Source organism: Grus americana, chromosome 20 (assembly GCF_028858705.1).
Source record: "Grus americana isolate bGruAme1 chromosome 20, bGruAme1.mat, whole genome shotgun sequence".
Taxonomy (NCBI): domain Eukaryota; kingdom Metazoa; phylum Chordata; class Aves; order Gruiformes; family Gruidae; genus Grus; species Grus americana.
The window spans coordinates 649,600-676,528 of NC_072871.1; the positions used below are offsets into that span (position 1 = coordinate 649,600).

At 47.9% G+C, this 26,929-nt stretch overlaps 1 protein-coding gene across 36 annotated transcripts in view; it reads right to left on the bottom strand.

Moving 5' to 3' along the window:
* The window catches only part of EXD3 (exonuclease 3'-5' domain containing 3), a 295,827-nt gene that overhangs the window by 113,614 nt on the left and 155,284 nt on the right, over positions 1-26,929 (bottom strand). For 26 of the 36 annotated variants that reach the window (XR_008579990.1, XR_008579989.1, XM_054848355.1 and 23 more), the window contains 2 exons: positions 22,416-22,469; positions 20,588-20,719 (listed from right to left, as the gene is read on the bottom strand). Coding sequence is in view for 34 of the 36 variants with exons in the window: in XM_054848355.1 (XP_054704330.1) it covers positions 20,588-20,719; positions 22,416-22,469 (186 nt within the window). In the remaining 2 variants the exon portion in view is untranslated. The other 10 variants (XM_054848358.1, XM_054848356.1, XM_054848370.1 and 7 more) reach the window with 7 other exon arrangements.

Sequence of the window (26,929 nt, forward strand, 5' to 3'; positions counted from 1 at the left end):
TATAACCTGTATTCATGGCACTCTCTGTAAAGGGCCGCCTAACAATGCAGGAGCTTGCAAGCATTGTTCCTTTTGAAGGGCTTCGCCACTCCACCCCCACTCCTCTGCCCCCAATTTACTCCCCTCCTCCCTGGATCCCCCGACAGACCCGCTCCGCACCCTTCCCTCCTCCTGATCACACAGGAAGAAAGCCGGGGGGAGGTGACCTCCGCAGCAGAATTTGCTATTCATGTTCCATTCCCCCTCACAAATCCTTAACTTCTTGTCTCTTTTTAATCTTTTTTCTCTTGAGAAAGAAAAGATCAAAGGGCTCGGGGCTGATGCTTTCTGAACTAGGCACTTCTTGCCATGGGAAAACAGTGACGGGGAAGGGCTACACAAAGATGCTTGTGACTGGGGGTGGTGGAGAGACGATGAGACACGACTTTCTTCCATGGAAATGTTTTCTGAAAGCCTTTGCCAAGCAGCCCTGCAAGTAAGATGCAGCTATCCAGCATCCATCCCAGCCCTCCAGGCCCAGCTGGGATACTGCAGCGGCAGCAACGAGAGCACGTTTTGTTTCGGGGTCACACACGAATGGTGTTAATTAGACATTAGTCTTCCAACACCGAGGAGGAAAATCCAGAGCGCAGGTGTGCAGCGGACTGCACGGCCCACAGCCACCACCAGCAGGTCCCTCCTGTGGCGACTGGAGCACGGGAGCAGTGCAGACCCTGTCTCTAGGCCACTCGTTTCTCCTGGGTTCCTCAGGAATGCATTTTCAAGAGAAGAATAAACAGATGCACTCACACGACTGCTCCAAGCGCAGAGAAAAAAACCACCAAAGCGAGCGTGTGCAGAGCTGTCCCGCTTCCTCGGCCTCACCACGTGCACAGAGCGGAGCTTCACCTTCACATCTGCATCTGCACCCTGACCTGGAGCTGCCAAGCCTGCGCAGGGCTAAACGCAGAGGCTGCCTTTCAAAGGTTTATTTACAACATTCCCTAGTTCCAAAAAGACAAAGGATTATGCTCTGTATTCCCAGGTGATCCATCACTGTATGGAGAAGAGTTAAAAGTTTCTATATTCACAGAGAAGAAAGGGGAGGGATGCAAAACACTTCCATCTCCCAAACTGGCTGCGATGAGAGTTTATCTCCAGGCAGGATTTTGAGGTCCCCAGGTATCTTTCCAGGACAATGGGGATTTTTCCCTCATTCGGTAATCCCAGTTTGTCACTGGCTGGCTGTCTTCTGCCCAGGTAGAGGAGTCACAGAAGCTGCACACAAATTAGAGATTTGTACCAAAGCATCGATATCGAGTATTTCAGGGGAATATGAAAGGCCCAAAGGTTTGTGTGAGTTTCCAGCTGGAGATGGAACTTCAAAGCAGAGGCTCAAATCTCTTAACGAGGTAACAAGCCTACTGAGAAGCCTTTAATCATTGTCACTTGGACAAGCAACACACAAATAATCTCCCTTTCAGAGGTCTCCTGCTCCTGAGAAGTAGCTGTTTTGTACTTTTATTGTTTGGAAAAATGTTACCTAGGCTTGAAGGACTGATCTGAATTAGGTTTTGTACTTTAAACTTGAAATCAAGGCTTGCTGGCACAGAAGGAGGAATCTGCAAAGACTATTCAACTGTCCAGGTTCAGTCACACCACCTCCTTTCCTAATAGAAATCCCTCGTTTCTCTTCCCGTTCATCCACCCTGAGGGCCATGACTCCTCCAGGACTCTTGGGGAGCCTGGGTCACCAGTGCCCAGTTCTTCTCTGACACTTCTGCTCCGGTCTCTGCTTTGCATTTTGCTTGTGCAAGAGCTCTCATGGACTTTACAGTCTCTCTCATGTACCACTGTTCTCTTCCAGAAGGTCTTGGCACCTTCGTGTTCTGCAACAAATGAAACTGCTTCTTATCTCAGTGGTTAACGACCCCTCCAGAGCTTTCAAGCTCACCAGCATCAAGCAGCTCAGGCACAACTGTCTCACTGTTGTTCCAACTCTGGGATGCACAGATCAGGGCAGGATCTGAGGCTTGCTTCAAGCGTTTAACGGCACATTATTTTAGGAACAACCTTACTTGCCTTGCATTGACAAAAGCTCATTTCTTGGCCAGTTTGCACACAAACCCACAGGTCTGAACTCATGTCAGGAGTACGTCCGTACGCACTAATGACCACACGTCCCAACCCTACCTCCTCATACAGCAGCTTCTGATTCAACTCGGTAACGTTAGATTACAATCTGGTAAATATGTTGCTTCGTTAACCTACCCCAAAATGAATGGCAGCACCCACAGTGCTGTAACAAATTATAGGTCTTACAGGAACACTGAAAATTCACACGACTTTTCTGCCTTCGAAGCTGGTTTCCTGACACAGACTTTAAGAATGTGTTTCCTCTGTAGGCTCAACAAATGCCTGAAACACACTGGTGAGCCAAGGAGAACAGCTGCCTCTCTTCAGATTTGAACTACTTTCACCACCACCCCCAAAACCAAGCACAGGAGCGTTCTCATTATTAGAGAGGATAAGTGTTTGTGCTGAAAGAAAAAAGTAAATTGGTCTAAGAGAGATGCCAAATTAGCACAAGTGACCCACGACCAGAAATGCAAAAATTGTCTAGTAGAGATTTAAAGGCAGTTGAATGTCTCAGCAAATTAGCTCCGAGGCTGCCACGATGACAAGCCTCCTCTTGCACTCCTGCTACGATCACTATAAACCAGTTGTCGTTCCAAAGTGTTTCTGATTGATTTTGCTCTGCTGCTGGGGAAAAAAATGCAAAATGTCACCATCATAAAACTGCCAGATGTGCGTGTTCAGTTAAATCATACAGACCCTTCAGGTGACAAATGTCTCCCTTGTCCTCCCGGCTTTGCCAGTGCACTGCAAATCAGGTCCTCGGCACTTCTGTCGAGTCCTGAGTTTCTTTTGAGCCAAAATAACAATTCTGCTAAACTCAGATGTGGTTCTGTGGATTATTGCCCAAGAGAGGTAAGCGAGAGACGCAGGCTGCACCGGGACGGTACAGCAAATCCAGCAGCAAGGCTTCTGCTCTGGGGTCAAAGGCAGCACAGGCACATGACACGAAGCGCTAATACAACACAAAATGCGGGAGCCAGTTCATAATCCTACCAAAAAAACCCCTAAAAAATTCAAACTAACTTGTCCTGGCTGGCTTTCGGCTGGAAGGGTCTGGCCTGCCAGTGTTTCCTGACACGTCAGTCACCTGCTGTCCCCTTCCAGATCTTCCTGCCCTGCGCTCCAACGGACGGCACGCAACCGTACACCCAGCCCCACCGTACAACCCTCCGGCCCGCAGCAGGAACGGTGGTAACGAATCGCTCCTCTTTAACAGTCACCCAAAGGAGACTGGCACTCGGGCCTTCCAGGAAGACAACATAATTTGTATACAGGTCCGTATGTCATCACAAGGATCTACAGAAGCACCAAGCCCTCCTGCTTTTCCTTTCTCTGGCCAGTAGGACTTACTGTTTTTTCCCAGTACGTCCGTGCACGCTCAGGAAGAAACCTAGCAGCTCAAAAGTGCTTTTGATGAAATACTATAGACCTAAAGTATTTGGTTAGCAATTTGTCATGGGAGATAAGTACTAAAAGCACACTGTAAGCACATTAAGAAACACCATGTCTACAAGATACAGAAAAGGCTGTAGTAACATGCACCGTGTCAAAACGGGATGCACAGGGAGAGAAAACGGCTTGGTGGCATTGACGGCAACTAAGGCTTTTTGGGAACATTGCATGTCTCCATAAGCTGAAAAACTACAGTGTTGCCATTATTAAAATACTCCCTATAAGGAGAAAAGCAGGGCCAACGCTCCAAGGAGACATGCATGGAGCCTTGTTCCCTTTCTAAAAATGAATCCTGATGAATAAGTGACCTTTTTATGACTCCTTCCCTACTAACAAACTGGCTTCACAGAAAGAATGTGAATTCACATTTGTAGCATCTACTAGCAGAAACTGAATTGTGAAGATGTAAACTTCAGGGTCTGCACCAGAAACCTACGTTTATCAGTTGTTTCCATCCAGACCGGGGACAGAAATAAATCGACCAATGAATTCAACCTTTCAAACTCCCAAAGTCTCCAAGGAGTACCTGGAGTGAACTCTAATGAAGATGCAGATAAAGCTTTGTTGACGGAGGCTGAACTCTTCACAGCAGCCCAGATGAGTGATACACGAATCCCACTGCACTTGGTGGGAGCTGGGTTCCTCATATCCATAGCCACCAACAAAACAGCCATGTCTGGAGTTCCTCAGCAAGCGATCTTAAAACCAACACAATAAACCAGCGTAACAAAGCTGCAAGCTGTCTTCAGACAGCTTCTGTGCAGAAATGAAATTTGTATTAGTACAAAAGCCCTAAAGGACACGCAGCACGTCAGTGCAAGGACTGGGTGACTCTGCATGGTGTGGGACATGCCTTCTTCTCAAACAGCAACACCTGGGACCAGCCTGCTCCTGCCGAGAGCCCAGAGGTGGCACTGCCACGTGCCACCCGTCACAACGCCATCCGAAACGCACGTCTGAAATGCGGCAACTCGGTGGGACTTGCCCAACCGCACTCCATAGGGATTTCAGGTGTGGGCAGGGGGATTCCTCGCTCCGCACCCCTCTGTGGGAGCCGAGAGCACGAGCAATGGAGACCGGGCAAGATGCGGAGCTGGTCCCTGATGCATGGCAGCCCCAGCTCCCGACAGCGGGCACCTCAGCAAGGCTGATACAACCCACCCCACCGCAGCCCGTGCATGCTTTCATCAGGCCCACAGGCAGGACGTCACGGCACCCAGGGGAAGGTCCCATCTCGGATTCCCCAGTGACCTGAGCCGCAGCGCGCGGTGAAGTGTGATGATCACCTGTTCCTCCTGCTTTTCCTCCTCATTCCTGTCTCATCTTTACTTTCTCACTACCTGTTGGGTGATGCTTTTATAGCAGCACCTATCACCACAGCATCCAAGTGCACCACAGGAAGACAGAAAGCCCCCAAAGGCCTAATTTTCTTCCCAACTTTGTCATTTTGCTTTTGCATTTCAATTATTTTCATCACAACAGGTTGTAAAGCCATGAAGATTGTTGTAGCAGGCAGCGAGCAAGGAAGAGAGCTGTCGTTACAAGCAGACGCTTTTCTCTAATGGCAGCTTGGAAAAGTACTGAATCACATTTCTTGTCCACATGTGCTCTGCTCTGCAGCCTTCCGCTGAGTGGTGAGCAAATAGTTTCCCATAAAAGCCCAAGGGCCTGTGAAAGAGCCCGACAGAATCTTATTTCCTCTTTAACTTCCAAAAGTCATTAATTTCTCCCTCTTTATAACTGCCCCAACTGGTAGGGATTTTTGGAAACAAACCTCTCCAGCAGGAGCAACAGGGCTGGAGGCGGCCGGGCTGCAGCCAGGAGCTGGGGAAGGCGCCCGACGGTGTCCCCTGTGCCCCGCCGCTGGCTCTGCGGCACGGCGACCTGCACCGCAGCGGGTGCAGCGGGCTGAGCCCGCGGGCAGGTAAGCACAGCTGAAAAGTGGCAGCGTTCTGCAGCTACAGGGGGTTTCCTGGAAGAGCGGCGCGGCGAGCCCAGTACTGGATGGCGCCTCGCTGCAGGACTCCCTCTCCTTGGCTGTAATTCCTCCATCTCAACTGCAAGTTCAGAAAATAACGTAATGAAAACAGTCTTTTTTTTTTTCTTATTTTTTTTCCATTGCTCATTTTATTTTACTGAGCTACTGCATACGGAGCCGAATCTTTATTTTGGCTCATGTCCTCTTGCAATATCATTACCCGCGCGCAAAGGAAAAGCCCTCTGGAGATTTCCAATCCAAACAGGCCCTTGTTTTATCTACAACTATTTGAGTACATGACCTCAGATAACCCCGTGGCCAACTGTGCCAAATTCAAACTGCAGCCATGGGAACTTTAAATACGGAGAAGATTTTCCAGCTTCCCTCTGAAGGGAAGACGTCGAGTTTCTTGCTCTCTTTGGGTCCGACGGAGCTGGGGAGCCGGGCTGTGCCGGCAGGAGCCCGGCCCCGCAGCCGTGGTGGCACCGTCGTGCCACCGAGTTCACCCCCGCTGCGGGATGCTGTTCGGTTTAGGCAGCGGCACAAGTGACCTTTGCCACGTACAGTCACTGTCCCCTTCGCTTCTCAGGGTACTGCTCCAGCTTCAGATTACTGAAAAGACAAACAGCTGCACTTGGGCCAACAGACTCATACGTAAGGCTGTGTTTGGATTGCTCTGGACAGGGGAGGTTTTTCATCTTCATTAGCCTGCTGTTCACAGCCATATCCGCAGTTTCTCACTGGGTCAGAGCCTCCCGCTCTCTACTGCTGTTAATGAATCTAAATAAATCAATTAATCTGGTATTTTCAATGAAACTCATTCAAACGAGACTTTGGCAGCTGGTGTTTCACAGACGTTCCGTGTGCGTGGGTACCTAACTCTGCAAGTCCTCGGAAAACACCGGCCCAGCGAATTTAGGAACCAGAATCAGCGATAAATATTTTTCACAGCAGTCACCACTCGCTTTTCTCCCTAGATCAGGACTTCTTCATGTTACCACAAATGCATTAATATGAAAGAGGAGAATGAATCCTAGAGCCGAACGCAAGCACAGAGGGGAAAAAAATCTCAAGCTGTAGAAACAGCACAGGAATTCAGCCTTGACAGTCTCCGTATCAGTTTCCGACACTGTCACACTGAACACATGCCCACATTATTTCACATTGGGAACCAACCTCAGTGAGAAGGGCACAGCCCGGCGACCCCTCAAGAGCTGCTCTGTTTCTCCTCACTGGGATTTCCCTGTCTGAGCACTGGGGCACTCGTCCCCGCGGAGCCGGGCTGAGGACACGAGCTTGTTTCGCAGGTGGCTCTCCCAGCCGCGCACTGTCCGTGTCCCAGCGCGCATCAGGCTGCCTGGGACTCTGTGCAGAAACACGCAGTTTAAAATAAGCATTTAAGTGGAAGCAGCGTCGACAGAGGGATGAAGGCAGGACTTAGGCGCTAGGCATCGCAGCTCGAGCAGCAGCGTTGCCTCGCTGCCCCGCGGGCACAGCAGCTCCTGGAGCAAGACTGGGTCCAGCACCCAGCTGCTGGGCAGGCTGGTCACACAAATCCGCGGCAGTTTTCGGCTGTATGCAACCATACATTCATATGCATTATCTGGAGACCTTTGCATTTCAAGGCTGTTGTTATTTTGATCTTTACAACCTCTGGAAAAAATGAGTTCAATTAAGTCTCATCATTAGGAATTTACATAAGGTCACTTCAAGGCTTCATGCATTTCCTCTGGTTCAGATCTCAGTGCGCTTGGTGTTTCCCCTCTTCATTTATAACCTCGTTGCTGTAGGGCATTCCAAGTAAATCATCCACCACCAGTTTCCTCTCTTCAGCAACATGCATCAAGTTTTTCATTCAGGCTAAATGAAGCTTCAACTCCTCTGTACAACAGTAGCCCAGTTAAAGGCACAGCAGCACTTTGAGAGATGGCAGTTTTCCCCTCAATAAAAAAAAAGAAATTATTTTAACACAGAAGAGAATGTATTAATTTTGATTCCTTTAGCAGGAGGAAAGATTTAGTTACATTTGGTAGCACAAGCACAAGCAATGAACCAATTCTTACATATTGTCTGCGAAAGCAATTTGCTAATCACTGAGAAGAATCCTTTTCACTCTGAGTAAATTGAGAAACGCACCCAGAAGCTGTGAACTGTATTCAGCCACAATGCAAAACTGCGGCGAGGTTGCACATCAGCTACAAGCCGATCACAACGGTACAGTCTCTGCGCAGGAATAAGCGCCCACCTGACTGCGCGCTTCATTTATAAAGCTGAAGGTTAAATTTGAACCAAAAGAGATTTTGAACTGCCACAAGGGTCCAAAATTAATGGATATTAACAGGGTAGGGCTGAGACAGGCTGAGGCTTCACCTCCTGAGCCGAGACCGGACAGCCACGGAGGAGAGGCCACCCATCCCGGTGAGCCCCAGCCTGGCACCGTGCGCGGCACCAGCCGCGCTCTCTTCACTTGGCTGGGACTGAACAGACAAGGGCTGTCGAAGCGCGGCCTGAGCTCTTTCAGCTGTGGGCTCGCAAGGGCTTTGGCCGGTGTAAGGCCGTGCTGACACAGCGGAGGCAGAGTCCGCCTGCCCCCCCCTCCCGCACGGATGCACATCTGGGCAGCTGCAGAGTGAACCAGACTGGGGAACGGAGCTGGGTTAAAATTAACCATCTGGTTTTGACAGGCCTGTTTCAAGTGGGATCAGCTCCCTGATCCAGTGACCCCGCAGTTACACAAGCACTTGTGTTGGGACGGGGGGGCGGGGGAGAGGTGAGAGGAGAGGCACAGCTTCGTCTGGCAGCAGCATCCACCTACGCTGACTTAAAACTCTCACGAAATCACGGCATAAGCGTCGGAGTCCCATTTCCGACAGACCCTCACTGATCCTCAAGTGTTTTTCATGCCTCTCCTCTGCAAATGGCATGTAGGAGCCCAGCTCATTTAGACATCATTCACGTTCCTATTGGTATCCCAGAAGTATCGCTGTACCATCACTAAACACTGGGGAGGAATGAATCTTGTCATACCTCTGATCCAGACCCTGGCTTAATTTTTCCAAGCCTTTCAAAAAGGGTATTTTCAACATTAAAATGCAATAATACCTCAAATGAGTGGGGATACTTTCCATTTAACCCTTTTTCTCTCTTTATTCCATGTCCTCTACTGACACAGCTATCTCTCTTCTGCTAAGCAACCGGCTACATACGCATGGATGAGCCTTTGTAACTGAAAAAATAACCAGGCTGATGCAGCTTAGGTAGGAGAATCTGACTGTGTGCATTCCTCCTGCGGCTGGCCCCGGGAAAAGGACACCCTGCCACTTTTAAACCTGGGAGGTCTTTGAGAGTTTGGCAGAAATCCCCTGGGAGGCCCGTCATTAGCCATTTAAAACTGTCTATAGTATAGGGCTGAATTGCAGCGTCGGACAAAGCCTCTGCAGAGCTATCTGTCAGGAAAGGCTCCCGATACTGGCAGGGGCTGTTAACAGTAACAATGATGACAATATAGCGGGGATTTTCAGGGGTGGGGACTTCAAAGAAACCCTAAAGAGGTATTTTTCATTAAGAAGTAAGAAAGAAGCTGAGTATTGTTTTTGGCACTAAAGCTGAATATGAATGATGCTGCGGTAAGTCACAGCTCAGCGACAGCATAAATTGATGCTGATTTAAATATGCATGTGCTGCTTTTCAGTACCACTCGCGTTACATGGGTTCTGCATTACCTGGCCAAGACAACAGCCCCTGGACCATCCCTCGTGCTGATCACCTCGGGATCCTCCAGTGCTTATAAACATCAACAAGCAGCCAGCAAGCCCCTTATGACGGCCGCTACGTGCTGTTGCTGTGATCTTACAGACAGACAGCGTAGTGCCACACCGGTGTTTAGTTCAGGGTTTCAGTCTGAACCCCTTGGTCACCCACAGCCTCCCCACTGGCCGGCACACCAGCTCAAACTGGGAGCGAGCCTGTGTGTCTCTGTGCAGGAATGGCTTGGACACCATGGCCGGCAGGCAGGAAGAGTCAGGAGGGACTGTTGGTCCACAGGCACTTTTCTGCATTGAAACTCTCAATTTGTGGTTCTATCAGGGAGAAACAGAAGATGATCATGAAAAAAGTCTAAGATGGATACCACGAAACACTCCTGCTATAGCAAGTCCTTCTCCTGGCCATGAGAATTTACTAATTACACTTGTTTACCACACAGACCATGATGACGAGCCTGTGAAGAAGTGTACCGATATAACCCTAAATAAGAATATTCAGTGGAATCCATGGCCTGCCCTCCCCAGCCTTCTCCTGGCTGAGACAACCGAAGGGCTCTGCAACCCCAGCAAGACCCAAACCTCGTGCCCTTCTCTCTGCTCTGCCAGATTTAGGAGCGCTGTGCTGCTCATGAGCCCGATCCCACCATAACCACCTGTGGTTTGTGTCCCTTTGAACTGAGCCCAGGGCCAGCTTTCCCCCCTGAGAGCCAAACCCCAAAGCTATCATATCAAGTCAGCACAGAGCAAGTGCCCTCAGGGTGCGTGGAGCAGATTGACTTTCACACCTCACTGGCCACACAGAAGAAACCCAATCTAAACAGCGTAACTTTGCATAACCGATTATTTTCACTGGGGTAATCTGAGCCCTCCAGTAAATGCCACTAAACACTGCTGATCCAGGGAAGGCCCCGCGCAGGGGTGGAATGGCCCAACTGCAGAAGGCAGCCGGAGCGAAGGCTCCTCGGGGCTGGTCCCTGCCGCGGGATGGGTTTACTCCTGGGAGCGAAGGCTCAATCCCTTGGCTCAGCCAGCATCTGCACAGAAGGAAGCACGAACAACTTTTTAGTGCCCAACTCGTTTATACAGAGATCGGAGTGTGCAAAAATAAGCCAAGGGAAGCACGCTAGCTAGAGCTGCAAGGCAGGCTGGCGTGCAAGAAGCTGCCTGGCTTTACTTGATGTCTTTTTGACTTTCTTTTCCACAATGTCCCACACTTTTTGAGAGGCTTCAGCTTTCAGGCTGACTCCCCAGTGACCTATTATCCTCGCACATCCATCACTCCATCCTGTCACCAAACAGCCATTCACATGACCTTGTTTGCATGGAACCGTGTTCCTCCTCTGACTCCTCTGTCACCAACTTCCTGCTCTCCAACTACCAGCTCATTTCATCCTGCAGGACCCATCTCCCCTTCTTTAAAGTCCATGAAATTAGACGGTCAAATTAAAACCCTAACAGCTGCGGAGGTCAACGGTCTGCCCACACCTCTGCAGGACACCTGGACTCGCTGCCATGCCCCAGGCTCCAGGCAGGGACACTGCCCCAGGATCAGGCTGCTGGAGGTGGAGGGGTCCCTGCCATCGGTACACCTGAGACGTAACTTGCTCCTGCAGTCCGTTCTGCCTACAAAGCACTGATCCAGCTGCAAATGGGACTGCTACATCAGTCCTAACATCTGGCTCCCCATGTGCCGCCTCCCCAAGCATGAGCTGCAAATACAAGGCAGGGACGAGGGTGCAGAGGACAAAGGGTGCTGGGCCACCCTCTGGGCTGCAAGACAGCCTTAGGTCGTAACCACAGCCATTAGAAGGGGCGGTTAGGAAAATAAACCTGGTCGTGCTCATCTTAAACATACGACATTCTCCTACTTCACTAAAATGCCTCAGTAGGAGCAGCTCCCCCAGGAACCACCAAGAGAAAAGACGAGGTGATGGGTGGGAATGGAGAAGATACTGGGGATGAGAGAAGAACAGGCATCTTCCCCCAGCGCTTCCCTGAATAAAAGGATGATCAACTCAGACTGTGTATCTTAAATTAAGACAGGTAAATCATCTAAATCCACTTGTCCAGAGAAAACATAATGACTCACAAGAAGCGTGCCCTGAAATTACATTTTCCACCTTTGCCAAAACTCCTGTGCTGTCATTCTCCCTCTAAGCTATCACTCCTGGTGTTGGGAAACTGGAGGTTACTGGGCTGCCCTCTGGAAGAAAAAAGCTTGTGCCGTTGGGAGACTTTGTTCCAGATTAGCACACTCTCAAATAAGCTCACTATAAAAACCTTCCCGCTACCAAGGGATTTCTGTTGCCTTCCTGGGGGATGAGAGAGGAAAATTTATCCTGAGCCTCTTATAAATGAATGACAGCATCCATGCTGAGCTCAGCAAAGTCCTGCCTTGGGCTTACAGCACACAGTATAGCTATTCATCAAGATAACTGCAAAATATCTCCTTCAAGACTGACACAATGTATGAATTGAGAAACTCATTTAAAAGCTTTCCGTTTCTCTTTTCAGGTTTCACTAGGATACTGCTTTACACCTGGCTCTCCTGCCGAAACACTGCATGATCCTTGGATGAAAGGGTTTACACAAACACAAAATGGCTTCTTCTTACATCAGGTAAGTAATTTAGACCACGTGCACCTTTTGGGGACAAGGTCTTCTCGAAAAGCCAGTTGCTTACCATCATCATTAGCTGCTTCTAGCTGAAAATGCTTTGCAGAAGTAGGTGAAGAAGGAAATCATGTATCACATCCCACAGGCGTCCACAGACGTACGGTTTTGGTGTAGGGTGTCATCTCATACGATTAATACTAGGACTAACAGATATAGTTCATTTTATGCCAATAGGAAGTTACACAGTTCAATGCCTAAAGGTCTTCAGATAAATGCTGTCAAGCAATTACAGATCTGGCAAATTCTACAATGAAGCCAAGTATGAGTAGCTCAGTGGATAATGCTGACTCAAACGAAAGCTTCAAAAATGCCTAGAGATCACACATTCTTCTGGAGGAACAAAGGTCTGCTGCCGGTATTAACAGCTGCCCTGGGCAAACACTGCAAATCTTGGATGACTGCAAAACTGCTCATTCCCCATGAAGCACGTAGCAGGATTTAATTGCATTTGCAACAACAGGACAAGGGTTTTGTGCAGGATTCTCAATAGGAATTGGGAAAACATTGCCTGCACTACACGATGGCCCACACCAAACTGTTCAGAAGAAAGGCTCCTTTCCAACACCACTCAATCACCTTGATCTATGAAGGGAAAATAAAGGCCTGGAGGCCTTCTGGGTGGGTTCAAATCAATTCACTTCACCTGATCTACTAACGAAGGTGGTCACTCCGTTGTGAAAACAAGAACTTTGACATCATTTAACGCTTAATGTACAAGGTCTCTCAAATAATGAGACCCGCTTATTCCATTGCTGGTTTATGTGCAGGATTACCATCCTGAGAACCCACCAGAATAAATATACAGCCGTTCAAACACCAGGAGCTGGGCATCCCATCCTTACCATGACATACAAACAAAGAGCATTATAAGGGCACCGATGTCAAAAAGGAGGAGAAACTCCACAGTGTATAAAACATGGGAATTTTGACTTCTTGACACAGTCAATGCACTGAACTCTGACCTCAGGAGGCACAGGGGACTGGAAACCAACAGAACTTAAATTGGCTACAAATCTCTTGTTTTCTCATGACATTTGAGAGAAAACATGGGGACGGTTTCTTTGGGACACAGGGGAGTTATAGCTGTGTCACTGCCTTCTCCAGAGAGTTCTTCGCTTTCCTTACAGTCGCTCCATCACTGTCACCCACTGACCTTTCATTACTTTCTCCCAGTGCACCAGCATCACTGCTGACCAATGCACTTCACGATCTGTCCAAACCCACGAGAGGAAGAAAAAGCCTTGTACAGAACTGTATAAAAGGACATTTACTCTGCTCTACATTGTGTCTTCTTTTCTATGCTAGTCTAAATACAAGTGCTGTTTTGCCTGCCAATCGTTGTTTGCTTGTGCTGTTTCCACTGGCTAAAAGCAGCATTTTTCCAGCTAGTGTTGCCCTCCAGGAAAAACCCACACATTGATACCTTTCTTGCATTTAGCAGAGGAGAACAAAACTGGTTCCCAGGAAAAAGGATGATTTCCCCAAAAGAAAACATTTGCTGTCCGCTGAGGTTTGACCTCTAATGGCTAATTTGGCATCATCATTTTGAGCACTGTAATGCATAACACTGTGAAAAATTAACAGCTCTTTCCCCCCCGAAGTTTAATATTTGCCTGCAGCTTTGCAAGTGAAAACAAGAGAAAGGAAATAAATACACAAACTGAAACCTCGGGTACAGTCTCTCACATATGTCCACAAAAAGAACTTAAACACAAAGATCTGTAAAGGAAATTTCACTGGAAATCAAGCTTTTGCAGACACCGAGAAAGAAAGTCTGCAACATGAGACCGTCTTCCTTGAAGAAACACAGCTGATCTGCTGCATTCCCATATCTGACTTCCACTGGTCTGTGTAAAACATAAACTTCACGCTAACCCTATGAAAACAGTCAACATGCAAGAGAGACAACAGTCTGCTCCGAGCTGGTGAAAGGGGGAAAAAAAAGTCTCAGGCTGTCATTCTTCCCTTGCTGTGACCTTCATGCTCCACTGAATTTCTGAAGATACTGAAATCTTGGCAGGGAAGTGTACAGTCTGTGGGAACCAGGCAGCACCATCCGGGCTCACTGGCGAGAATTAGGCCCAGTCAAGCCCTTTTTTTGGGGGGCTCCGAGCTTTGCATGGACAGCAGCGCAGTGCTAAGCAAGTTCCAGGCCGGGAATTTTGCGGGACTGGTGCTGTAAGGCCTCGTGTATCGCGCGGCAGAGCTGGCACGGATGGCGTGCTGCCCACCCTCCTGCCCTGCACCCGCGGGATGGGGCTCGCTCCGCTCCCGCTGGGATCTCCACCCGGACGAGGCACGTTGCTTCGGTGTGCCCCTGTGTCCCTGCACGTCAAGGCAACTCCTCGCTACGAGCTCTTACTACGGTTTATAAAGCCTTACAGATCAGCAAATAAAAATCTCAACTGGAGACTCGAAAGGAGCGCAATTTGCCACGACAAATTATCGCAAACCCTGACGCTATTTAACGACCGTTGTGTAGAGCCACTCCAAATAAAAAGAGCTACATCCCTCTGAATGAAACGCTGCTGCGCCAGGGCTAGGTGCATTCACGACTGAATGCTCACATTCAGACAGTCCCCGGACAAGTACCTTTTGAGGTCAATTCGCTCCCTCAACAATGTCTGTAGAGGCAGAATAATACCAGCTGTGCTTCCTGGCCAGAGTCTCAGCAGCACAAGTTGCAGATTACATCTAAATTGCCAAGCCCAGGATAAACAAAAAGATTAAGAGGGCCTTACCCTTTGTGTTGAACAATCACACTCTGAAGCAAGAAATCACAGCCTACGTAGTGGGTAGGCGCAGGGCTGAGTTTTCGGTTTGGGTTCAGGGCTGGTGAGGAGGGAGCAGCTCACTCACACATCTGGGAAACCACAGATGCTGTTAATCACAGGTTTTCCTGACCTGTAGGCGCTGACAAATTGCATCCTATGGATGAACCTTTTATTAAACCACAGAGGGTTTCAAAATGATACTCTCTCAGCATTCCCAAGTCGACAAAATCCAGCGCACATGACCCTTCTTAATTCATTGAGATGGTGACACGGCCCTTTCCAAAGAGATTTCAGGCCTGAAAGGAAGTAAATAGGGACACGATGTTACGTCAGTGGAAGGCATCTCAAAAGCCAAAACGTGGGCTTCGAGAACTGACATTTTCGAAATTCTTTGATGATCGCCTCAGCCCCATTTCAGTTGCAGATGCTTTTTGTCCTAAGCGACTCCTGAGACAAATCCCTCGCTGTCTGCTGGGGAGGAAACACTTTTCGAAATATATAGCCTTTAAATCCTACTGATTTTTCACTGCGCACGGGGAAGGACAACTGTTACATCTAAAAGAATAAAATGACTGTTGCTCAGGCCAGGAAAGGTGACCACAAAACAAAATTGCCCCGGTCCCACTTCCATGACACGCTAGAGCAGGGAGATAGCTGCTCGGCTCACAAGTTAGTGAGAAAGATGATGTCTGGCAGTTCTCATCATCATCTGGACCGACAGAGCAACCCACATAAAAGGAACAAAAAAGCCTGCTGATCAGATTGGTGTGACAGAGGCTCATGAGAGACATGCACATTTTCAACCTAGATGACAGCTTGAGGGATCTATATTACTAATTATCGACTAATATTGCCAGAGTTCCCAGGCCGGCTTCAAAGGTTCTCGCAAAGTGCCCCAAGCACAGGGTTTTTCATCTAATCATAAGGCCTTTTTCTTTGTCCCTGCTAAATGGATTGCTCCATACTGGGCTCCCTCTGCGTAAATCAGCTTGCACATGATGAGCTTTGCAGCAATGAAATTCGTTACCTTAACCACAAAAAACCAGAAACATTTGCTGCAACTGTTAGAATGCTTTTGCACCTAATTTAAAAAAAAAAAAAAAAGAAAAAGAAAAAGGTGGTTTCCTCTCTTCCTCCCCCCTCCTCCCCGCCTACTCCTAATCCCATGCTAACACCTTTCGAAAAGGCTGGGGTGAGCAGCTTTCAAACTGAAAGAGCAGGGAAGGGGGGGGGAAGATATCAGATCTCCAGACAATGAAATAAAGCAGCTATCTCTCACATCCTGCAGCGCTCAGGCTGAGGTCATAAGTTAAACAGGACATCAGAATAGGTGATGTAATTTGCTTATTTAGGATCAGAGCATTCAGTGAAGTGAAAGAGACAACCTATTTGAATTTGCAGATAATCCTATAATAAATGCAGGGCTGTTCAGCTGCAGAAACTGCAGATGGAGTCTGAGATTTTTTTTCCCGTGCACATTTATTTTTGCAGGGGATATAATTGCAATCATTTTTCCTTGCAGGAAAGCCTTGAAACCTCACCTGGGATCAGCCTCCCATTGCGTTAGGTACTGTTCAAACAGGGTCCCTGCCCCGGACAGCTTAAAGGCTAAAGGGTCAAGTCAAACAGAGGGTGGGAAAGGAAAGAGCGGCCCAAAGGAGGCAGGGAAGTGGCACAGCCACACCGCAGGACCTGGGTCCCCCAGTTTACTCCCCCTTGTACAAGAGCAAGGCTTCGGACTCCAAGTTGAGCTGAGCGGCAGACAGGCTTACAAGTAAAGCACAACTCAGCTTTTCTGAAGATGGACGGGCCCTCCTGGCTCCAAATCTGTCTGCAGAGCCTCAAACCAGCAAGGATTTTACAGCAGAGTTATAAACCTTTAACGGCGAGGTTCTATAACAGGAGTAATTTATCGGCGATGCCGTACAACACTGAACACACTGTTTTCCCTTCAAACCGTCGTGACAAACACTTGCGATATAAAGATTTCAGGCTAACAACTTGCGCTGTTTATCTCCCCAGTTTATCACCATTCAAACCGTAATTTCACCCTGTCAGTGCCGCACAGAGCGCCGTTACTTACAACCAGCCCCCTTCCTGAATTTATCTTCTTCAACGCAAGTGTTTTTTCAGTGACAAGAAGTCGGCTCGGCCAGACGCCATACCTTGGCCAGATGCCATACCTTGGCCAAAGGCAGCAAAACGTCCTGGGTAGCTCAGGCTCTCCGAGACAGAGAGCAGTAAGTGAAGAGGCACTGCGCACGCTGCCCAGTCAGTGCATGCAGTCTACACCTGCTCCAGAGGGATCTTCAATCAGACGGCACAGAAAAGCAAGATGGAAAAAGCCAAGTCAGTCATCGAGGTAACATCTGTCAAAACACGTCCGTTTTCAAGTGTTTCTTTACGAGACTGGAATGGAGGTCGTGCCCTGCTGCTGTCCTACCAGGCCATACCCGGAGGTCAAGGCATGACCCACGCACCGACACCGCAGCTGAGCGAGGGCGGCTGCGCCACCAGGACGGTGGGAGAAAACCTCCTCCTTGAATGGATGGACCTGTAAGAGGAGCCAAATCTCAACCCTGATGTTTGTATCCAGAACTGTAGCCATCCAGCAGGTCACCTTCTTTAGCAGGTTTTGGGTTGTTTTTTTCTTAAATGCAAGTTCTGTGTTAGAACTTCCTCCAAGTTGCCAAGAGCAGGGGATCACTGATCTTCTGCTCAAGTCAATTCGGTAGCCGACCCCAAGGCTGCTCACGACAGCCCCTGACAACTCCACAAAGATCCTCCTGACCAGTGTAAGGGACGGGGGGGGGCGGCGCTGCACGTCACCAGAAGACAGAGTTTATCTTATATTCACTCAGCCCCCCCTAAAATGTTCCTCATGGACAGCAACACCAGGCCTGGCTAAAGCTTCTCCACGACCATCGCAGAGTCCCTTAAGACGCAGGACTTGGAGGCACATGCAATGACAAGACCATGCTTGGCAGGCCACAGCTGGTGCAGCCCACAGCAGACCCGTTTCCGGAGCCTTGAACCAGAGCAACCCCGTCAAAGCCCAGCACAACTGACAGCAGAAATGCCGAGAAGCCCATGGGCGAATTTCTCTGCGCACTTGCTGCTCGAAGTCAGACAGAGGTAACTGCCATTTGCCATTGTTCTAACAGAAAAAGGCGGTATTTTGGCAGGGTTACAAAGCAAGCCTATTCTTTATATCTGCAAAAGAGAGACCGTCCATCCCTGCCGAGGGAGCTGACAGAGGAAACATATTTTACAGCAATCTTGGGTACAACATTGAACTGGGACCTATTTTTACCGTGTGCTCTGCACTACACGCATTAATTGTTACAGCAACAATATTTGCTGACATATTGACTCAAATCATTTACAGAATAGAAGCCCAAGAGACAAAACAAGCCCTTGCTCCACGAGACAGCGAGAGTCAGGCAGGATGCCACATTGTTTCCTGTGACACACAGAAAACGCTTATCTACAATGGATGATCGCTGCCGATAACCCATCTCCAGCGCTCTGGCAAGCGCAGCAGGGCTGTCCTTCGCCGCTGGGGCCGCGGTTCAGACACCGGCCGGCTGAGCTCCACGAAGGCGAGGAAGGAGAGCGGCCGGGGTTACGAGGGAGTGTTACGCGGCCTCCTCCTCCTGCCCTGCACGTATGCAGCAGCACTCAGGTGTTTCTGGTCCCCAGCCTGCACGCCATCAGCGCTCCCCTGGATGGGGAGAGCCGAAACCGGTGCTCGCCCATTAGCAATACACATTTCTGCAAGGAGGTGGCAGATCTCAAAGCCGTTTGCCAGCCCTGAGGTCTGTAACCCGGTTAAAGACCAGAACAGGCAGCATGGAAGGCACAGCTCAGCAGTTTCAGGATCCAGCCTAATTAAGCCCAATTGGGTTTGCAGAGCATTGGGATGTTTGGGAAAGAACTTGTGAATGAAGCACTGAAGTCTCTCATGGCCGCAGCGGCCCCGGAACACCCTTGCAAGGGCAGAAATTTGCCATTTTTCATGCGAGCAGTTAATGATGTCTGCATGCACGCAGTGCGCTCCACCCCAGCCACTGCCCGCCGCTCCCCCCTCGCGCGCAGACCTGCCGAGCGCTGCGGTTCCAGCACCCTGGGGGATGCACAGCTGTAAAAGCCTGGATTCTCCTCAAGAGCAACGGCAATGTATTAGCGAAACTTGTACAGTCTGTAGAGGACAGCTGAACTAAATCAGCTCCAAAATGCCAAAGCCTTAAATGTAGGTAAATACATGATTCAGAACACAGAGCAGTTTGACAAATAATAGCATCTTCCCATGCCTAGCGGTACAAAGCATGCAGCTGTTCTACCACCACAATTTACAGGGAAGGCATTTCTCCTGGAAGTAAGAGAACACTCAGTATATATTCCTAGCCAGATTGATTACCCCTATTTATATTGTAAACGAAGACAGCGCATGCTAAAAAGCCATATAGTTAAACAGTTCCAGACTCCAGATCATGGGCAAGGGGTCAGTTTTATATCATATGCTGCAGTCGTCTGCATTTATTACAGATATCACAGAGTTTTCTGCAGCTTGTATTTTTGTGTGTGTGCTTATTCTTGTGGTATTTCAACAACCGTCAGGAGGAACACTGCTATTTTATGGGATCTCAGGGAATCGAAGAATACATAAGGTTTTTTAAAAGTTTTTTTAAACAGCAAAGATGCCAGTGTGCCACTATATAACAACTGCAATCTGTTCTCGGAACAATAAAACCACAAGACTGAACACAATATCTTGTATCTGAACATATACGTCTATCCTGAAGTAAGATCAACCCATATTATGTGGATCCAATCTGCATGGCGTTATGTCATTCTCCTCTTGTAGGCAACCTGCACAGCTGGACAACTCTCATTTTCTCTACAAGTTACAGATACAGTTTCAACAACCGACACCAGATATAAGCAGAGGTCTAGAAAACGCTCTCTGGTGTGTCTGCTCACGAGTCGTTGCTATTCCTACACCACTTGTGCAGTTCCACCAGGCCAGGAGACCCTGCGAGCTCGAGCAAAAGGCACCGAGCCAGACTTCACTGAAGTGTTCAGCTGGCTTCTTTATTGCTAAGGGAAAGCTCCTTTTCTAGCCAGATTTGCAGTTTCTTCTTTTTCTCTCTTTAAACACTGATAAGATGAGAGATGTTGAAGTCGCAAGTTGGTTTATATTACAGTTTTTGAAGGGATAGGTTTCAGCGTGTTACTGTAACAAATACAAGAGTGAAATTGGAAGAGATGGAGATTTGAGCTAACACAATTAAAACTTCTTCTTAAAAACAATCCACAGATATCCAGTGCCAAATACAATCTGGAGTCATCAACTAGCACGGACATGAATTAACCTAATAGCTTCTGAACAAAATACAGTCCTAAAAAAATCCTCTTATTAAAGTAATTAAGTGTTATCAGAATCAGAGAGCCATAATTAAACATGGTTTATAATTAAACCAGCATGTGTCCTAGACAGAGAACACAGCAACAAAGAGAGTATAACAACCGTGATAGTCAATGCCAAAACACGACAAGTACCAAAAATCAGAAAAACAGCAGAGTTTCTAGCAAGCTGCAGACGCAGTGACTCTGCTCTTCTGACTTAGTCATCAACACTTCTGACGGACGTTAGCACGCTCAAAACTCCTCACAGCTTTGCAAGATGTTGCCAAAGTTCAAGCAGAAGTCTTGGGAACCAAGTACAAGACACTGAGTGCAAGACCCAAGAAGCTGAAGCAGTGCCTGCTGTGCACGGAACGCCAAGCGAGCATGAACTTTAACTCAAACAAGCCTTGTCCTACCTGGCAGCGGCTGAAGATATCTGCCAGGGATACTTGAACGTTGAAGTGCTTCAGAACCTGCAGGGCCTGTTCTTTTGCCTTTTCTGAGCAGTTCACAGAGAAACACCTTCCTTCTGCTACCTGGGACTGCAGCTTCAGAAGACAAGTTGTAAACAAAAAAGACAATAAATGAGGCACTCTGTGCACCACGATCCATGCGATTTTTTCTTAATACACTTAGTTTGGTTTGAATTACAAATAATATTTGGAGTTAGTATGTGTTTACAGTCTAAATTTTGATCTAAACAAGCACAATTGGTAATTAAACGCTTAGCCACTGCTGCAATTGCTCTGAGACTACTGAAGCACTGCAGCATCTTAGATATATATAAACAGGATTGCCAAAGTCCCCTTGAACTTAGAATTTGGTGGTGTGGTACTGACAGGGGTAGCAAGAGGAAACTGAATTTAATCACAGCTTTTACATAAAACCTGGCCAGATCACACACAGCACGTAAAAGCACAATGATGGAGATGATGTCCAGTGACAGTTTTACCACTTCAACCCTTCTGGTTTATACACTGCTTCACCTTGAGTTTTGAAGTGCTTGATGTGGACAATCCCTCGATGTTTGTTCCACATTTAGCAGAGAAGTCTGTATCTGGGAACAAGCACTGGGAAGTTCCAGACACGTCTTTATGAGCACGATGAGTACTCACAGCGAGGTGGGATCAGCTACAGGCAAGTCAAGGAGCCTGGCAGAGACATCCTGTCCTCGCACAGGGCATACAAAAGCAAAGGAACAAAGGGAACCAGACATTTCCCAGGATAGTATCGTACACCGGGAAGCAGTTATTTTCCTTTTGCAATTCCTACACAGTATTTTGAAGTTAAAGCTTTGCCAAGTAAGATTATGCTGGACGCTGAACTGCCTACTACATCAGCTGTAGGCTCAAGGAGCCACAGTCTGCATAAGGAACCTGTGGCGTGGCACGGCTGCACTTGCCTCACGGTGTCTCGCCATGGGGGTAGTTTTCTTCAATGTTCAGCTATTATGTAGGAAATCAGCAACCTACATTCTGCAAATACTCCAGCTAGCTACTTGAGTAGTTGGGAGCTTTTATATCAATAGCTTGTAACAAAGAAGTCCTGTGCTCTGGCTCATGTGTGCAATCCAGAAGAGTAATCACTCTTCCAAATGAATTTTTGGGTAGTAACAAAGTGCAAAGGACCTGCAGCAGGCACCACACCGTTGCAACCACTGACTTGACGGGTTTGGCATATTCCCACCAACACTGTTTTGAAGCGCGTCTCATGAAGGGCTCTGAATGTCTGGGTTTTGCTTTGGTTTTTTTGTGTATCTGTAGGAACGCAAAACCTCTACAGCTTCCACCGGGACCCAGGCTTGGTGGCTTCCATTCTCTCCCTTCCAAGCCTGAAGAAACGTCTTTAAGTGTTGAAACTACATCAGTGTGGAGCCAGTCAGTAAACAAGAATCTTTGTGATAAAAAGCATGGGAATTGAGCTGCCTTTCACCTGTCAGTCAGGCCAAACAGAAACACTTTGTTCTGCACTGCTTGGCTTGATTTCCACCCCTGCCCCCAGTGGAGAGCAATCAATCGCTCTCCCCCCTGATGCAGGGCTGAGTATAAAAATTTCACCTCGAGCTTTGGTCGTTCAGAACAGCAAACCTCTCAAGACCCTTAATGTAGTTTTTAGTGCAAAAAACATGAAAAAGCCAAGCCAGCTGTTGCATTCATATCTGACTTTTCCTCTTCTCTACACTGCACATCCCAGACCATGCAATGATACAATGCCAGAAAAATTCCAGAAGCTCTGAACACTTACAGTCTGATATGGGAGTCCAGAGGTTAAAATGACTCTTCCTTCCTGTCGGGCAATCTGGAAAAAACAGTAAAAACCATAATGAACATGGGCTGAAGTTACACTGGATTCGAGTTTTCCTTTCAGTCAAAGCAGAGAGAACATGAACTGGCGATACCGAGTCTTTCTCTCCAGTGTCGACATACACTAGGCCAAGAGTAGCTGAGTCTGGTTCAACAATATGCTTTTGACAGCGACAGCAGCTCAAGGTATCGCTCGCTCAGTTCCCGTCCCCTCTCTGCCAACCCCCGCCTTGCCTCACGTGTGCTGGAACAAGCTACTTGTGCATCTGCACTGCAGATGGCCCAGGGAACCGATCCACCTTGAAATAATCCTATCAAAAACTTTTCTATCTTTTTTTCTTTTTTCCCCTTAACCCAGACTATTTCTGTTTCCCCAGTCTGGTTCACAAAGAAGCAAGCAGTTCTGCTCGTGCAGCAATGCACAGGGGAGAAAGGAAAAAATAACCTAACCAGGTAATTCCAGAAAAAAAATGAACCATTAAATGTGTCTGCAAACTTCGCAGATGTGAACAGAACAACGTTCACTCCACTCCTTGAAGATAAGACGGCGTTATTCTCCCAGCAGCCCAACAGCAGACGTACAGAAATTATGCACCCTTTCCAGGCTGCAAAGAACGTCTCCATTAGCGTTTATCACCTCCTGACTTGCAACCCTGCACTTTTATCAGAGGGCTTGTTCTTCAAGGGAAAGGTCTGTGCTGAATTAGCAGGGGACTCATTACGTGCACTTCTGACCTTCGCAATAGAGTAAGAGACACTTTCAAATGGTTTGGTGCCAAAAGGAGATACTAAATCTGGAACTGTAATTCTTCACAAGGATGAAAGTATGACTGATCTTTCTGTGATTAAATGACATCCCGCCCTCCCATCCCTCTCCTGGAGGAGAGAAATGGTTTCATGGCCATAGCAATGGATTCTTATGTGAACCAGCACGTCAGCTCTGCCTCTGCTGACAAGAGATTGGCACTTCGAGGTAGGCACGAGGTTATTTCTCTTCTCTGGCTTGGATCCTGTTGGAAGCCCTCGCATTTTTCACTGTTTCCAGATGTGTGTCCTGGAGGTCTCTCTTCTAGATCAGGGGTTCGGAAGCTCTCTCTGGATCGCTCTTTAACCCTGGCAGGAGGACACATTTGGGATCAGAGTCCTGCTGCACTTCCCAGACAGTCTGACACCACCAAGCACAGCCAGGGACAGCGAGAAGAACAAACCAAGGTTTTTAAACTCTGTCTAGGATAGCTATTCTCTTAAGACCCACTGGACCTATAGCAACATGATGCAAGGGGGAGAAGGCTCTGAAGGCACAAACTCCCCATGCAGTCAGCTAAGCAACCATTCTTCTCCCCTCCTGACCTTTCAGGTAGCCGCTTCCCTCCCTTTTTTGTGGAGTCAGTCTTTGGCTGCCAGTTCTGCACTGAGAAAGTGATTGGTAAGAACTTCTAAAGCATCTTCCTAGAGGAAAATTTCAAAATCAACCCTCTCTCTCAATAAAGGAAAAAATCTCCAAGAACAGGAACTGTGAAGCAGCAGCAGAGCACCTTGTGCTGCATGCAATTCTGCTAGAGCAGTCCAGGTTCCCGAACAGCCCTGCCAACAAACCACCCTCACGGCACGTTAGCGAGTGAAGTCCAGTAAGGCAACAGCAAAAGTTCACCACGGTGACTTGCCGACAAGGGAAAAGAGATGTGAAATTCCTTCAGACCCCTCTGTGCTTCAGGCTAAGTGAGGATTTCACAGATGGAACACTCCATTCTGAGTTCCTGCATCCAGGGTTAATTAGTTCAAGCTTGATAAATCCCCTTATCTAAATGGCTCTGCAGAGACAGGCAAAGAACATCAAATAAAAAGGAGAAAAGCAGTAACTCTTCCAGCATGTTTTTCCGCCTCTGGAACAACAACTGGGAGAAGCACGCAGAGCCAGAAAAGCCATGTGATAGCACACATCTGACTGAAACCATGGAGGATACGTGCCGGAGAAAAGGGCACAATTCCTTCTTTTCCTCTGAAAGAAATAACGGAAGGCAGTGCTGGGGCCATCCGGGAGATGTGCGCTTGGAGATGCAAATATATGTGTTGGGGTGGGTGTCAGGGACTTGTGCTCCATCCCAAGTGCTGCAGAGAGGGCATTGGCCTCAGTTTCACAATCTATTAAAAAGATAATATCAACTTCCTCTGGAAAAGGCTTAGACCTTCTGGATAGAAAGCACTCCCTAATAACTTGGTATTATTATTTAGCCCTTAACGTGCCTGGCTGTTCAGCCAACTTTCATCTTGCAGAGATGAACGAACTCAAATGAATTACTACAAGAGAGACCTGGAAGGGCAACGACTGATGAGAGAGGGCAGAGAGAGGCTCTATGTTTCGAAGCCAGCCCCAGCGGCAGAATGATTCGTGACAACCTAAGGGATCCTGAATTAAGGCCAAAGAAGGTTTCTTGAAAACAGCAGCACAAGGCTGTAGATTTGTATGTAGATATGCAGATTTTAAATTTAAAACTTGCCAAGCCTGTGCATGACATACCTTGGGCAATGCTACACATCCTTGGAGAAGCAAACTGCAGTGCTCCCTTTGCAAGGCGGCACGCCAGGAAAAGCTGTGACCCTCTTGCAGTGGCAGAGGAGAAGCAGTGACCCTGAGCCTGGGCCAGCAAGGGTCCCCCCGTTCAGACAAAAAGGGACAGAAAGCATCTGCTCCAGGATGTGAGCTGGAAAAGCACCAAGACAAGTATCTACTAGAGAAGTGGATCACAAACCTCCATCCAACCCTGAAGCCCCCTACCCGTTATCTCAGACTCTTTTAAAATAGTGAACTAAGAGCTTAATAGCTACGAACACACTCCGTCCAGTCCTGCAGTGCACTTGCTGTACTGTACTGCTGGTATTTCAACCCTAGGCTTCTCTTCAGCATTCCTGAAAACCATAAATTGCACAGAATTATTCCATGATTTCGTAACGTGGCCTTAACTACCAGACCAAAACCATCCCCCCAATTTTGTTTCTTAATGCAGACCCATTTGTATCAAGGTCTCCAATGAAAGACATTCTCCTCCTGCTGACCAAATATCACAAGCAAAGCCTTGATTTTAAAGGTAGAACAGCTCTTCATCTGTCCTCTGTGAATTTACTCTGCAGACTGGTGGGGAGGTAAAAGGTCTAGCAAACCTGAAGAATGTCATTTACATCAAAAATATGGAAAAAGACATTCAAAGCTGAGACAAGATCAGAGATTAGATTCCCCCATTACATGAAGCTCTGCTCACTGCAGTATTAGAGGTCCCCTTTATGTCCCATGGCTCCAAACCAGTTCAGGGCAATTTAGATCCAGGTACACATTGCTCCAACTTGCTCCTGAGATCCATCCAAGCCTGGCCCTCCTCTCCGACTCACTGGGAGTTTTGGGGGAGTAGGTGTAACCTTGCAAGGGAACCTTCTACACCATGGGAGCTGCAGGAAGCCAGTTCTGCCAGCCTTCTGGTTATTACCTGACTTCAAAAGATACCAGGTTTGCCTTAGCATGCAAATTATTCTTAGAGATGAGGATGATTTTGAAGACCAAGAGCACAGTCCATTAAAAAATAAAACAAACCAACCCACAACTCAACTGAAGGGGCTTCCACCAAGTCTCTTCTTAGAAATTAGTGACCTAAGAAACTACCAACATTTTCTTAAAAGCTTCTGCTCCACTCCTGAAGTACAACATTACAAGATCTACTGTAGTCAATTCAGGCTGGTGGGTGATCCTTTAAGGTTAGCATGAGAAGCATCCCACTGCTTTACCTGATTCTGCAAAATTGCAGAGAAAAGAGGAGCACTCACTGAAACTTTCCCACCTCCTTCCAATTATCCATCTAGAAGGCCCAAAAGATAGGTTTGAGATTTTCTGCAAAGAGAAGTTTGCAAAAGACAAGCTGGAAGACCTGGCTAGAAACACAACAGGCATAGGACGTGATTTAAGTACAAAAAATGTATTAATTGGAAATAACATGTTGCTTACAGGAATGAGTGCAAATGCAAAGGGTGGCTTACCCCAGTAATGGCAGTTGTGCACACAGAAGGATGACGCATAAGACAGATCAAATCTCCTCATTCTTTACCCAATGGAGTCATTCTTTACCTTGGGATGGAGTCAGAAGCCCCTGGTGAGGAAGGGCTGGATGCATACAGCTCTTCTCAAGAGAGACCTCCCTGTTTTGCCACACGGCGTGGAGCCAGGCTTGGGCCAGTCCCTCTAGAAGGGCTCACCCAAAGCCCTCCAGAAGGGCCTCCTCCCAAGGTGCAAGACCGGAGCAGTGCTGTCAGGTAAGGACATGTTTCACAGAATCCCAGACTGGTGGGGGTTGGAAGGGACATCTGCAGATCATCTAGTTCAACCCCCCTGCTAAAGGAGAATCACCCAGAGCAGGTTGCACAGGATGGCGTCCAGGTGGGTTTTGAATCTCTCCAGAGAAGGAGACTCCA